General features: G+C 46.1%; 1 protein-coding gene across 1 annotated transcript in view; it reads right to left on the bottom strand.

Annotated features, from left to right (window-relative positions):
• Window positions 1-15,548, bottom strand: part of LOC119963598 (tenascin-X-like) — a 621,159-nt gene that overhangs the window by 562,577 nt on the left and 43,034 nt on the right. The window contains exons 6-7 of the mRNA XM_038792929.1: window positions 2,368-2,507; window positions 1,504-1,636 (exon numbers count right to left, since the gene is read on the bottom strand). Of these exons, the coding sequence (XP_038648857.1) occupies window positions 1,504-1,636; window positions 2,368-2,507 (273 nt within the window). The remainder of the gene's footprint in view (window positions 1-1,503; window positions 1,637-2,367; window positions 2,508-15,548) is intronic.

Below are 15,548 nucleotides of genomic sequence, written 5' to 3'. Positions count from 1 at the left end.
GATTAAAAAAAGTGGGAAGGTCTGTCACAGGGTGGAAGGCAGGAGAAATTAAATAACAAAAGCATTGTCAATGTGGGGAATGGGACAAGATGTGGCCAGAGGAGGCGTGAATCACAGAATAATGAGCAGCTGCTGTCTCAAAGCAGAAACAAGAGAAAAAAGGTTTAAAATCAAAACTTGCAAACGGAAAGGAACCAAAATGGGGCCTGGATAATGATGTAAAATTGTTGAACACGGTGTTGAGTCCAGGATTCTATAAAGCCCCTCATCGAAAGTTGAGGCGGTGTTTGTCAAGCTCTATTGGAATAATGGTGCTGATCAAGGACAGAGAGATCAGCAAGACAGCAAGGCTAAATAAAGGAGATGCAAGCTGAAATGTTGGATACTGACATAAAGCAGAGCGGCTTCACATGTAGGGGTAACGGATTGGGGGTGGGTGAAAGGGATTGAAGTTATTTACTGCAAAGGGTCACTAAACTCAACAGTAGACGCAGATCAAATAAATATGTGTTTCACTGGAGAATGAAGTTTGAGGAATATTGCAAGTCAATCGGGTAGCATTCCATAAAATGCGGGCAGATTTACTGCGGTTGATTGTTTTTTCCGTATCACCTTAGTTACTTTGTAAAAAAATTTAGAGTCCCCAATTACTGTTTTTTTCCAATTCAGGGGGAATTTAGCGTGGCCAATCCACCTAACGTGCACATTAAAGTTACTTGAGACTGTTAAAATATGTTAGATAGACAGAAATATGACTGTTAGTCACCTTTGTAAAGACAAGTTATGACCAGGTAGTGGGGAAATGGGGTGAGGCCAATCATTTTTCTATGAGGAATAGATAAGGGGTTGGGGTAGCGGGTCCATAAATAAAAGAGGAGGGAAGTTGAGGGAGGCATAAATTAATCAGGGGTTGTGTTATCACTGCTGCCTCACAGCGCCAGAGAACTGGGTTCAATTCCTGCCTTGGTAAATTGTCTGTGTGGCACTTTTACATTCTCTCTGTGTCTTTGTGGGTTTCCTCAGGGTCCTCCGATTTCCTCCCACAGTCCAAAGATGTGCACATTAGGTGGATTGGTCATGCTAAATAGTCCCAGATGTGCCGTTTAGGGGGGGTTTCAGGGAGTGGGCAGGGGAGTGGGCCTAGTTCGGTTGCTATTTCAGAGGGTCGGTGCAGACACGCAAGGCCAAATAGCCTCCTTCAGGACTGTCGGAATTCTATGGTTTTATAGTTTTATCTGGCTGAAGGTGCTGCATGGCCCAGGAATATTGGGCACAAGCAGGCTAGCCAATGAAGCTAATAGATACACTTTGCTACAGCAGAAGTAGAGAATCCAGGGGAACATACTAATCCCACACCCCATCCTGAAGGACATTGTGATCCGCTGCACATCACAATATGCAGCATGTGCTTTCCATGTCCCTTTGTCCTCTTTTCAATATTTGAAGATAATTCGTAAGGGGGTAAGAAAGACAAATGGAGATTTTTATCTATTGAAGACTTACATGTACGCTGGAACTTGAAGATGTCATCACTTTCCGTCTTGTCTGTGTAGATGGCAGTAAGTGAAACATTATATTTGGTGTCAGGATCCAGGTTATCTAAAACCTGGCACGTCTCATTGCCATTTATAATCATCTGGAAGAATAGGCACAAAGCGAAGGTCAAGATACGTTCAGTGCATGAAACCAATTTGTTTTCTGAAAACTGATTCCCTTAATTAAATGGGGATGTTTGAATTTGATATCACTCAGGGGGCCACAAGGACCTTAAAATCCTTTACCAACCCTTTGCTGCAGCCACCTTTCCCAGTGGCATTCCCTCGTGGTCATGTGGAGTATTTCTGCAGAGTATTAAATTGAAGGAATAAACTAATTTGGACGGTTTAGTTAATTGCGCAAATGCTCTTCTTTGAGTGGGCAACTGAGCCCAACACCTCAATACTAAAGAGCATATGGTCCGTAAGGAAAGCAGTTTTCTGATCACCTTCAAGTACAGTAATGCCATTCAGAAAGAATGTGCTGATGTTTCTGCAGGTTACGGTTCAAAGAGCTCATCCCACCCAATTGAGTTTTGGCCGATCTCCAAATTTTCCAGTCCTGCCCGTGACTGCGTGTCCCTGTTGGGAATGGAAAACACCTGCTGTTTTCAGTGAGATCATGCCCCCACGGCCAACAGAGAATGCAACTCATTAGCAAGTGTGGAAAGGATTACAAGGATACAATGAAACATCGTTCCTGGAAAGGAGGAACATTTTCATACATATACAGATCTGGCTGACAGCGGTTTTGCTTCACACTCGCATGTTGCAAGGCAAATTTAAAAATCGGCTGGAGCTACACAAAAGCAGAAAGTATGGTTTTCATCACCTCTTTTTTGTCCCCTCCCCCAGATGGAACCCAGCTGATTCTGTACTGGTCCGCCTCCTCCGATCCATGATCCCAGTCCAACCGGAAACTGTATCCCTTCACGTCCGAGAAGCGTAGGTTTGATGGTGCTGGAACAACCGCTGTGTGAGAATAATGAGACCATAAATGTACACATGGAGCAGAAAGGTAACAGAATCTGACAGAGTAGAAATGATGAGGGAAGGGAGGCCACCTGAGGAAAGATTTGAGATCCTGGCACAGATCACCAGCAACTTACATTTATAAAAGTGCCTTTAATGCAGTAAAATTTCCCGAAGCACTTCAGAACATAGAACATTACAGCGGAGGACAAGCCTTTGGCCCTCCATGATGCTCCGACCTGTGACACAAAACTAAAGCCCATCTACAGTATTCCCTTAGCATCCATACGTTTATCCAATGACCATTTAAATGCCCTTAATATTGGCGAGTTGATACTGTTGCAGGTCGGGTATTCCACGACCTTACTACTTTCTGAGTAAAGAACCTACCTCTGACATCTGTCTTATATCTATCTCCCCTCAATTTGAAGCTATGTCCCCTCGTTCTAGACATCACCATCTGAGGAAAAAGGCTCTCACTGTCCACCCTCATCCTCTGATCATCTTATATGCTTCAATTAAGTTACCTCTTAACCTTCTTCTCTCCAACAAAAACAGCCTCAAGTTCCTCAGCTTTCCCTCATAAGATCTTCCATCCATGTCAGGCAACATCTTGGTAAATCTCCTCTGCACCCTTTCCAATCCTTCTACACCTTTCCTTTCATGCTGCGACCAGAACTGCATGCAATACTGCAAATACGGCCGCACCAGAGATTTGTACAGCTGCAACATGACCTCATGGCTCCGAAACTCAATCCCTCTACCAATAAAAGCTAACACACGGTATGCATTCTTCATAACCCTATCAACCTGGGTGGCAACTTTCAGGGATCTATGTACATGGACACCGAGATCTCTCTGCTCATCCACACGACCAAGAATCTTACCATCAGCCCCGTTATCTGTCTTCCTTTTATTCCTTCCAAAATGAATTACCTCACACTTTTCTGCATTAAACTCCATTTGCCACCTGTCAGTCCAGCTCTGCAGGTTATACTGTTCCTCTGTAACTTGTCGCATCCTTCCGTACTGTCGACAAACCCACCGACTTAAGTGTCATCTGCAAAAATACTCTCCCATCCTTTAACGCCCTCCTCCAGGTCATTTCTAAAAATGGCAAACAGCAGTGGCCCCAAAACAGATACTTGTGGTCCACCACTCACAACTGAACTCCAGGCTGAACATTTCCCATCACCCTTTGTCTACTTCCAGCTAGTCATTTCTGATCCAAACTGCTAAATCATCTGAATCCCATGCCTCCGTATTTTCTGCAATAGCCGACCATGGTGATCCATATCAAATGTTTACTGAAATCCATATCCACCACATCACCTGCTTTACAATCATCCACCTGTTTTGTCACCTTCTGAAAGAACTCAATAAGGTTTGTGAGGCACAACCTACCCTTCACAAAACGGGGTTGACTATCGCTAATCAAATTATTCCTTTCCAGATGATTATAAATCCTATCTCTGATGAACCTTTCCAAGACTTTGCCCACAACAGAAGTAAGGGACACTGGTCTATCTTTACCAGGGTTGTCTCTACTCCCCTTCTTGAACATGGGGACAACATGTGCTGTCCTCCAGTCTTCTGGCACTATTCCTGTAGACAAAAATAACGTAAAGATCAAAGCCAAAGGCTCAGCAATCTCTTCCTTTACTTCACAGAAAATCCGAGGATAAATCCCATCTGGCCCAGGGGACTTATCTATTTTCACACTTTCCAGAATTGCTAACACATCCTCCTCATGAACCTCAATCCCTTCTCATCTAATAGCCTGTATCTCAATATTTTTCTCAACAACGTCTTTTTCCTGTGTGAATACTGACGAAAAATATACATTTAGCACCTCCTATCTCCTCAGACTCCACGCTCAACTTCCCTTGACAGGCCCTCCTCTTACCCTAGTCATTCTTTTATTCCTGACATACCAATAGGATGCTTCATGGTTGTCTTTGATCGTCCCTGCCAAAGATTTCTCATGTCCCCTCCTGGCGCTTCTCAGCTCTCTCTTTAGGCCCTTCGTTGCTAATTTAGAACTCTCGAGTGCCCTAACTGAACCTTCACGTATCATCTTTACATAAGCCTCCTTCTTCCTCTTGACAAGTGATTCAACTACTTTCATAAACCACGGTGCCCTCGCTCGACCACTTCCTCACTACCTGACAGGTACATAAGAACATAAGATCATAAGAACTAGGAACAGGAGTAGGCCACCTGGCCCCTTGAGCCTGCTCTGCCATTTAATGAGATCATGGCTAATTTTTTTTTGTGGACTCAGCTCCACTTTTCGCTCCTAACACTACAACCCGCAATCCCTTTATTCTTCAAAAAACTATCTATCTTTATCTTAATAACATTTAATGATGAAGCTTCAACTGCTTCACTGGGCAAGGAATTCTATAGATGCACAACCCTTTGGGTGAAGACGTTACTCCGAAACTCACCCCTCAATCTATTTCCCCTTATTTTGAGGCTGTGCCCCCGAGTTCTGCTTTCACCCACCTGTGGAAACAACCTGCCCACATCTATCCTATCTATTCCCTTCATAATTTTAAATGTCCTATAAGATCCCCCCTCATCCTTCTAAATTCCAACGAGTACAGTCCCAGTCTACTCAACCTCTTCTCGTAATCCAACCCCTTCAGCTCTGGGATTAACCTAGTGAATCTCCTCTGCACACCCTCCAGCACCAGTACATTCTTTCTCAGGTAAGGAGGTCAAAACTGAAAATAAATTACTTATTGTCACGAAGCATTCAATGAAGTTACTGTGAAAAGCCCCTAGTCGTCACCTTGCAGCGCCTGTTCGGGAAGGCTGTTACAGGAATCGAACCGTGCTGCTGGCCTGCTTGGTCTGCTTTAAAAGCCAGCGATTTAGCCCAGTGAGCTAAACAGCCCCTCCAGCTGTGGCCTCACTAACACCTTATACAATTGCAGCATAACTTCCTGGTCTTAAACTCCATCCCTCCAGCAATGAAAGACAAAATTCCATTTGCCTTCTTAATCACCTGTTGTACCTGTAAACCAACTTTTGGCGACTCATGCACGATCACACCCAGGTCTCTCTTCACATCAACGTGCTTTAATATTTTATAATTTAAATAATAATCCCGTTTGCTGTTATTCCGACCAAAATGGATAACCTCACATTTGTTAACATTGTATTCCTTCTGCCAGACCCTAGTCCATTCACTTAACCTGTCCAAATCCCTCTGCAGTCTTCCGGTATCCTCTGCACTTTTTGCTTGCTCTTACTTTACTCTTCCAGGGCAGCACGGTAGCATGGTGGTTAGCATAAATGCTTCACAGCTCCAGGGTCCCAGGTTTGATTCCTGGCTGGGTCACTGTCTGTGCAGAGTCTGCACGTCCTCCCCATGTGAGCGTGGGTTTTTTCCGGGTGCTCCGGTTTCCTCCCACAGTCCAAAGATATGCGGGTTAGGTGGATTGACCATGCTAAATTCCCCTTAGTGTTCTAAAAAATGAGTTTAAGGGGGGGTTGCTGGGTTACGGGTTTAGGGTGGATACATGGGCTTGGGTAGGGTGATCATTGCTCGGCACAACATTAAGGGCCGAAGGGCCTGTTCTGTGCTGTACTGTTCTATGTTTCCCGCCCGAACATCATTACCCTGAATCCCTTTATTCTTCAAAAAGCTATCCATCTTTCTCTTAAAATCATTTAATGAAGGAGCCTCAACTGCTTCACTGGGCAAGGAATTCCATAGATGCACAGCCCTTTGGGTGAAGAAGTTCCACCTAAACTCAGTCCTCAATCTATTTCCCCTTTTTTTGAATCTGTGCCCCCTAGTTCTGCTTTCACCCGCCAGTGGAAATAACCTGTCGGCATCGATCCTATCTATTCCCTTCATAATTATATATGTTTCTAGAAGATCCCACCCTCATCCTTCCAAATTCCAACGAGTACAGTCCCAGACTACGCAACTTCTCCTCGTAATACTACCCCTTCATCTCTGGGATTAACCGAGTGAATCTCCTTTGCACAACCTCCAGTCCGTCCTTTCTCAGGTACGGGAACCAAAACTGAACACAATACTCCAGGCATGGCCTCACTGAAACCTTATACAATTGCAGCATATCCTCCCTAGTCTTGAACTCCATCTCTCGAGCAATGAATGACAAAATTCCATTCTCTTTCTTAATCACCTGTTGTACCTGTCAACCAACATTTTGCGACTCATGCACGAGCCCACCCAGGTCTCTCGGCACAGCAGCATGTTTTAATATTTTATCATTTAATTAATGATCCTGTTTCCTGTTATTCCTAACAAAGTGGATAACCTCACATTTGTCAACAACGTATTCCATCTGCCAGTCCATTCACTTAACCTATCCAGATACCTCTTCAGACTTCCGGTATCCTCTGCACTTTTTGCTTTACCACTCATCTTAGTGTCGTCTGCAAACTTGGACATATTGCCCTTCGTCCCCAATTCCAAATCATTGAAGCAAATTGTGAACAATTGCGGGCCCAGCACTGATCCCTGAGAGACACCACGAGCTACAGATTGCCAACCAGATAAACACTCATTAATCACCACTCTTTGCTTTCTATTAATTAACCAATCCTCTATCCATGCTACTACTTTACCCTTAATGCCATGCATCTTTATCCCTTGCAGCAACCTTTGGTGTGGCATCTTGCCAAAGGTTTTCTGGAAATCCAGATATACCACATCCACTGGCACCCCATTATCTACCGCTCTGGTAGGGTCCTCAAAAAATTCCACTCCATTAGTAAGGCACGACCTGCACTTTATGAACCCATGCTTCGTCTGCCCAATGGGACAATTTCCATACAGACGTCTCGCTGTTTCTTCTTTGATGATAGATGCCAGCATCTTCCCTACTACCGAAGTTCAGCTAACTGGCCTATAATTACCCGCTCTCTGCCTACCTCCTTTTTTAAACAGTGGTGTCACGTTTGCTCATTTCCAATCCGTCGGGACCATCCCAGAGTTTAGTGAATTTTCGTAAATTATCACTAGTGCATTTGCATTTTCCCTAGCCATCTCTTTTAGCACTCTGGGATGCATTCCATCAGGGCCAGGAGACCTGACTCCCTTTAGCCCTATGAGCTTGCCCACCACTATCTCCTTTGTGATAACAATCATCACAAGGTCTTCACCTGTCATAGCCTCATTTCTATCAGTTACTGGCATGTTACTTCTGTCTTCCACTGTGAAGACAGACCCAAAAAACCTGTTCAGTTCCTCAGACATTTCCTCAACTCCTATTATTAAATCACGCTTCTCATCCTCTACAGGACAGATATTTACCTGAAAAGCCCCTAGTCGCCACATTCCGGCGCCTGTTCACTCTCACAATCTATCTCTCTCTTTATAGCTTTTGTAGTAGATTTCTGTAGCCCCCTTAAGATTTCCCAGTCCTCTAGTCTCACACCAATCTTTGCCACTTTGGATGTGTTTTCCTTCAATTTGATACTCTCCCTTATTTCCTCAGATATCCACGGTCGATTTTCCCTCTTTCTACCGTCCTTCCTTTTTGTTGGTATAAACTGTGAAAAATCGCTTGGAAGGTTCTCAACTGTTTCCCCATTAAGTCTTGGCTCCCTGTCTACCTCAGCTAGCTCTTCTCTCATCCCATTGTAATCTGCTTTGTTTGAGCACAAAACACTACTGTTTGATTTCACCTTCTCACCCTCCATCTGTATTTTAAATTCCACCATATTGTGATCGCTTCTTCCGAGTGGATCCCTAACTGTGAGATCATTAGTCAATCCTGTCTCCTGACACAGGACCAGATCTAGGACCGCTTGTTCCCTTGTAGGTTCGATTACATACTGTTCTTGGAAACTATCATGGATACATTCTACAAACTCCTCTTCCAGGTTGCACAAGGGGCCTCACGGTAGCAGGGGCCTCACGGTAGCATGGTGGTTAGCATCAATGCTTCACAGCTCCAGGGTCCAGGTTCGATTCCCGGCTGGGTCACTGTCTGTGTGGAGTCTGCACGTCCTCCCCGTGTGTGCGTGGGTTTCCTCCGGGTGCTCCGGTTTCCTCCCACAGTCCAAAGATGTGCGGGTTAGGTGGATTGGCCATGCTAAATTGCCCGTAGTGTAAGGTTAATAAGGGGATTGTTGGGTTACGGGTATACGGGTTACGTGGGTTTAAGTGGGGTGATCATTGTTCGGCACAACATCGAGGGCCGAAGGGCCTGTTCTGTGCTGTACTGTTCTATGTTCTATGTTCTATGTCAGAGGTTGGTTCTTTACTCAGAGAGTAGGAAGGGCGTGTAATGCCCTGCCTGCAAGAGTAGTGGACTCGCCAACACTAAACACATTCAAATGGTCATTGGATAGGCAAATGGACGTGAAGGGAATAGTGTAGATGGGCTTTAGAGGGTTTCACAGGTCAGCGCAACATCGAGGGCCGAAGGGCCTGCACTGCGCTATAATGTTCTATGTTCTATATAGTTACATTGTATATCTTGTGTTGCGCTATTATGTATTTTCTGGTATTTTCTTGAAATTTGTCTAATTTCCCTTTCTTACCATGTACTGAATGATCTGTTGTTTTGCTTGCAGAAAAATACACAAAAATACAGAAAAATAAACAAATCTAATCCAATCCAATCCAAAAGAAAATTACCTGGCTCTCGGCTGCCTAAATCTCCACGGATCCACCAGCCCCCATCTGCTCCATGAACCCTTTCAGCTCCTTTGCCATTGCTGGCACCTTGCCCATTCTCGAACATGACCGGTCCACGCCTTGATCAACAAGCATGTTGAAATCCCCACCCATAATCAGCCTGTGCGATCATCCCAGGTTGATCATTGCTCGGCACAACATTAAGGGCCGAAGGGCCTGTTCTGTGCTGTACTGTTCTAAATTCTAAATCTAAATCTTAATGCCAAGCATCTTTACCGTCTGCAGCAATCTTTTGTGTGGCACCTCATCAAAGACTTTCTGGAAATCCAGATATACCACATCCATTGGCTCCCCGTTATCTACCTCACTAGTAACGTCCTCAAAGAATTCCACTAAATTAGTAAGGCACGACCTCCCCTTTATGAACCCATGCTGCCTCTGCCCAATGGGACAATTTCCATCCAGACGTCTCGCTATTTCTTCTTTGATGATAGATACCAGCAACTTCCCTGCTATCGAAGTTAAGCTAACTGGCCTGTAATTACCCGCTCTCTGCCTCCCTCCTTTTTTAAACAGTGGTGTCACGTTTGCTCATTTTCCATCTGCCAGGACCATCCCAGAGTCTAACCTTTAGCCCCATTAGCTTGCCCATCACTAGCTCCTTCGTGATAACAATCATTTCAAGGTCCTCACCTGTCATTGCCTCATTTCTGTCAGTCACTGGATGTTATGTGTGACTTCCACTCTGAAGACCGACCCAAAAAACCTGTTCAGTTACGCAGCCATTTCCTCATCTCCCATTAATAAATCTCCCTTCTCATCCTCTAAAGGTCCAATATTTACCTGAGTTACTCTTTTTTGTTTTATATATTTGGGGAAACGTTTACAACTTGTTTTTATATTCTGAGCACGTTTACTCTCATAATCTATCTTACTCGTCTTTCTAGTTTTTATAGTAGCTTTCTGTTGCCCCCTAATGATTTCCCTGTCCTCTAGTCTCCCACTAATCTTTGCCACTTTGTGTGCTTTGCCTTTCAGTTTGATTCTTTCCCTTATTTCCTTCGGTATCCATGGTCGATTTTCCCTCCTTCTACCGTCCTTCCTTTTTGTTGGTATAAACATTTGCTGAGCAGCAGTGAAAAATCGCTTGGCAGTTTCTCCACTGTTCATCAATGGTTTCACCATAACGGTTTTGCTCCCAGTCTACCTTAGCTAGCACGTCTCTCATCCCATTTGTAATGAACTCCAACTAGCTTTATTGGTTGGCCAATTGGAGTATGAGCTCACTCAATGATAGCTCATTGAGGGGGCCCATATAAGCTCCTGTCTAGGCTTTGTGAGCCAGACTTAAGTTGACTGGACTACTAGCAGCACTGTTTAGGAGCTGCTCCTGTAATATCGTTATTGTAAATAAATATTGTTGTGGTGACGGAACTCCTGCCTCCCGTGGATTACTACAGTGGCGACGAGGTAAACTAAGAACTTTGTGGAGACCAGCTGCCGCACTCAGGAGGGTAAGCCTTGCCATTTTTAAAATGCCTGTTTTTTGGGAGGTTAGATGCATTCGACCCGACTGTTGAGGACTGGTCCCAGTATGTGGAGAGAATGTGTTACTTCTTCCGGGCCAATGATATACTTACGGACGAAAGGAGACGGCTTATCCTGCTGTCGGCGTGCGGACCCTCAGATTTCGCCATTATACGTAGTCTAACGTACCCCAATGCGCCGGACACAAAAACTTTCCAAGAGTTAACGGAATTGGTGAAAGAGCACGACGACCCAAAACCAACCCTCATTTTGTGTAGGTACAGATTCTACACAGCGAAGCGGGAAGACAGGGAGTCAGTCACAAATTTCTTGACCCGCCTGAGAAGGCTGGCGGAAAAATGTGAGTTCGGCCCGACGCTAAACGAAATGCTTCGGGACCGGTTAGTGTGAGGCATAAACAACCTCACAATACAGAAACTCCTGTTGGCGGAAACGGAGCTAGACTGCAGGCAGGCGTTACAGCTCGCACTGTCCCTAGAAAAGGCAGCAAGTGGGGTGCAGGAACTACAGGGCACGCCAATGGAGGTAGATACCTGTGACGAGGGACTACCACAACGGCTCCTGCTACCAGATAGCCGCTCTCAGGAAAAGCCTGAGGAATAAAGGGCCAAAGGAAAACCCAGAACTGCCCCCAAGTCTGCTAGGAGTAATTGGAGACAGAGGGAAGTACCGGCTGAGGCTCCTCCAACAGAGAAGGACCGTTTCTGGCACCAGACAGAGTGGGGTAACAGCGACAGAAACCCTAGAAGGCGGTGGCAAAAGAGGAATAGCAGGTGGGGACGCAGGGAAGTACACAACCTAGACGCCCCATCCTCCTCCGAAGGGGAACAATTATATAATATTGCAACAAAAAAAGCAGAACCCATTAAGATTATCCCACGGGTGAATAATGGAAATAGACACGGGTGCGGCCGTATCAGTAATGGGAGTGGCAGCATTTAGAAAAATCAAAAATGGACTCCAGCCACTAACACTAACACAAACATCAATGAAACTTAAAACCTACACGGGGGAACCCCTGGAAGTTCTCGGCACGACTCATGGATTGGATTGGATTTGTTTATTGTCACGTGTACCGAGGTACAGTGAAAAGTATTTTTCTGCAAGCAGCTCAACAGATCATTCAGTACATGGAAGAAAGGGGAATTAAACACAATTCAAGAAAATACATAATAGAGCCGTACAAGATATACAATGTAACGGCATAAGCATTGGCATCGGATGAAACATACAGGGTGTAGTGTTAATGAGGTCAGTCAATAAGAGGGTCATTTAGGAGTCTGGTGACAGTGGGGAAGAAGCTGTTTCTTAGTCTGTTCGTGCGTGTTCTCGGACTTCTGTATCTCCTGCCCGATGGAAGAAGTTGGAAAAGTGAGTAAGCCGGGTGGGAGGGATCCTTGATTATGCTGCCCGCTTTCCCCCGGCAGTGGGAGGTGTAGATGGAGTCCATGGATGGGAGGCAGGTTTGTGTGTTGGACTGAGGCGGTATTCACGACCCTTTGAAGTTCCTTACGGTCTTGTCCCGAGCAGTTGCCAACCAGGCTGTGATGCAGCCCAATAGGATGCTTTCTATAGTGCATCTGTAGAAGTTGGGAAGGGTTAGTGTGGACATGCCAAATTTCTTTAGTTTCCTGAGGAAGTATAGGCGCTGTTGTGCTTCTTGATCGTGACGTAAGTGGACCAGGATAGATTTTTGGTGATGTGCACCCCTAGGAATTTAAAACTGCTAACCATCTCCACCTCGGCCCCGTTGATGCTGACAGGGGTGTGTACAGTACTTTGCTTCCTGAAGTCGATGACCAGCTCTTTAGTTTTGCTGGCATTGAGGGAAGATTGTTGTCGTTACACCACTCCACTAGGTGCTCTATCTCCCTCCTGTATTCCGACTTGTCATTATTCGAGATCCGGCCCACTATGGTCGTATCGTCAGCATATTTGTAGATGGAGTTGGAACGAAGTTTTGCCACACAGTCGTGTGTGTACAGGGAGTAGAGTAGGGGCTAAGTACGCAGCCTTGCGGGGCACCGGTATTGAGGACTACTGTGGAGGAGGTGTTGGTGTTCATTCTTACTGATTGTGGTCTGTTGGTCATAAAATCAAGGATCCAGTTGCAGACTGGAGAGCCAAGTCCTAGGTTTTGGAGCTTTGATATGAGCTTGGCCGGGATTATGGTGTTGAAGGCGGAGCTATAGTCAATAAATAGGAGCCTGATGTAGGAGTCCTTGTTTTCGAGATGCTCTAGGGAAGGAGTGTAGGGCCAGGGAAATGGCATCTGATGTAGACCGGTTGCGAACGGTATGCGAATTGAAGTGGGTCAAGGCATTCTGGGAGTATGGAGGTGATGCGTTTCATGATCAGCCTCTCGAAGCACTTCATTACAATTGACGTCAGGGCCACCGGGCGGTAGTCATTCAGGCACGTTGCCTGGTTCTTCTTTGGTACCGGAATGATGTACCCATGGAATATGAGAAACAATTGCTCAGATTACCGTTGACGATAGCCGAGGGCTCCGGACCGAGCTTAATTGGACGGAACTGGCTGAAAGACCTAAAATTAGACTGGATGAAAAGTTTCCAGAGTGGAAGCGGGCAGTTGAGTGGAGTACTCCAAAAATACCCAGAGGTCTTCCAGGAAGGTTTGGGGGAAATCATAGGTGCCAAAGGCATCTTTGCACGTGGACCCAGAAGCCCTGCCGAAATTTTGTAAGGCCAGGCCGGACCTTTTGCATTGAGGAAGAAAGTAGATGATGAAATAGAAAGGTTACGGCGCGACGGCATTATCAGACCAGTACAGTTCTCGGAATGGGCAGCACCGGTGGTACCAAGTTTGAAATCAGACGGCTCGATATGTCTCTGCGGAGATTTCAAACTGATGGTGAACAAATACGCACTGCTGGACAAATACCCAATCCCAAAAATAGACGACCTATATGCCAAATTGGCAGGTGGGCTTTTGTTCACGAAACTGGACATGAGCCACACCTACCTGCAGTTAAAACTGGACAAAGGCTCCCAGAAGTTCGCTACGATCAACACCCTGTGGGCCTTTTTCGTTATACGAGGCTACCTTTCGGAGTGTCATCAGCCTGCGCTATATTCCAGCGTACGATGGAAAATATTCTGCAGGGACTACCGCAGTTGGCAATTTATTTGGATGATGTCATAATCATGGGTAGGACAAACAGGGAACACTTAAGGAACCTGGAGGAAGTGCTCAGGCCTTTCGCAAAGGCAGGCGTACGGCTAAAAGGGGAAAATGTGTTTTTCTGGCCCCACAAGTGATGTACCTGGGATATAAAGTAGACGAGTCGGGTTTACACACATTGGAAGACCGAGTAAGGGCAATAAAAGAAGCCCCAGCTCCCACCACGGTCCAGGAGTTATGGTCATTTCTAGGACTGGTAACCTATCTTAGAAAGTTTATTGAAAATAGGGCGTCCATCCTAGAACCCCTCCACCAGCTACTAAAAAACGGGCAAGAATGGAAATGGTCAGCCCGCCAAAACCAAGCATTTAGGGACATAAGGAACAGCTGTCATCCGAGAATGTCCTAGAGCATTATGACCCAAGGAAGGAGTTGGTGGTCACTTGTGATGCATCCCCTACGGGGTAGGAGCCGTCTTAGCCCATAGAGGAAGAAATGGGGAAGAACGGCCAATAGCCTATGCTTCGAGGACCTTGGCGATGGCCGAGAGGAAGTACGCCCAAATCGAGAAGGAAGGACTGGCGGTGATGTTCGCTGTAAAAAAATGTCACCAATATCTGTACGGGCGGAAATTCGCCATAGTGACGGACCGTAAGCCGTTATTAGGGTTATTAAAAGAAGACAAGTCAATACCCCCGATTGTATCAGTTAGAATCCAATGCTGGGCGTTGCTACTGGCGGCATATAGATGCGCTCCCGGTCTGTGCTCCAGAACGTGAGTAGCAAATGCAGATGCTTTGAGCAGACTTCCCCTCCCGTACACCCCGCTGCTAATACCGAAAGTAGAGGAGACAGTAATGACTCTAAATTTTTTGGACACCCTACCAGTAGACGCACAACATATTCGGTTGTGGACGCAAAAAGACCCAGTTTTAGCCAAGATGAAGCATTTACTGCTAACAGGGGAACTGGAAAGACCAGTGGAGCCCCAGATGCACCCATACTGGAGCAGAAGGGACCAAATAACCGTAGAAGACGGTATCCTATTATGGGGAGCCCGGGTAATTGTCCCAACTCAGGGCCATCGGGCAATCTTCAGCGAGTTACATCACGGACACCCAGGGGTGTCTAAAATGAAGATGCTAGCTCGAAGCTACGTTTGGTGGCCAGGGTTGGACACAGACATAGCAACCTTGGGACGTCGGTGCCAGGAGTGCCAACAGGGGCAAAAAGTGCCACCAGCGGCGCCATTGCGCCCGTGGGAATGGCCAGGCAGACCGTGGACCCGCCTGCATATTGACCACGCCGGCCCTTTCATGGGCTCAATGTTTTTGGTAATAGTGGACGCCCACTCCAAATGGTTGGACGTCCACCGGGTAAACATGGCAAGCACAGCATCAACAATTGAAAAGCTCAGGGCCTCGTTTGCAACACATGGACTTCCGGAGGTATTGGTGTTGGACAACGGAACAGCATTCACAAGTGGGGAATTTGGAAAATTCCTGAAGGAAAAATGGAGTCCGCCACAGCAAAACGGCCCCTTACCATCCAGCGACCAATGGCCTGGCAGAGAGAGCGGTCCAGACACTTAAAGCAGGACTCAAGAAGCAGCCAGCAGCGTCAATAGACACAAAGCTCTCCCGCTGGCTGTTTGATTACAGGACCACACTGCATTCCACAACGAGCATACCGCCAGCCGAACTCTTAATGGGAAGTCG

Source organism: Scyliorhinus canicula, chromosome 3, assembly GCF_902713615.1.
Source record: "Scyliorhinus canicula chromosome 3, sScyCan1.1, whole genome shotgun sequence".
Lineage (NCBI taxonomy): Eukaryota > Metazoa > Chordata > Chondrichthyes > Carcharhiniformes > Scyliorhinidae > Scyliorhinus > Scyliorhinus canicula.
Note: the sequence above shows the minus strand (reverse complement) of the source record. Positions and strands in the feature narration are given on the sequence as shown.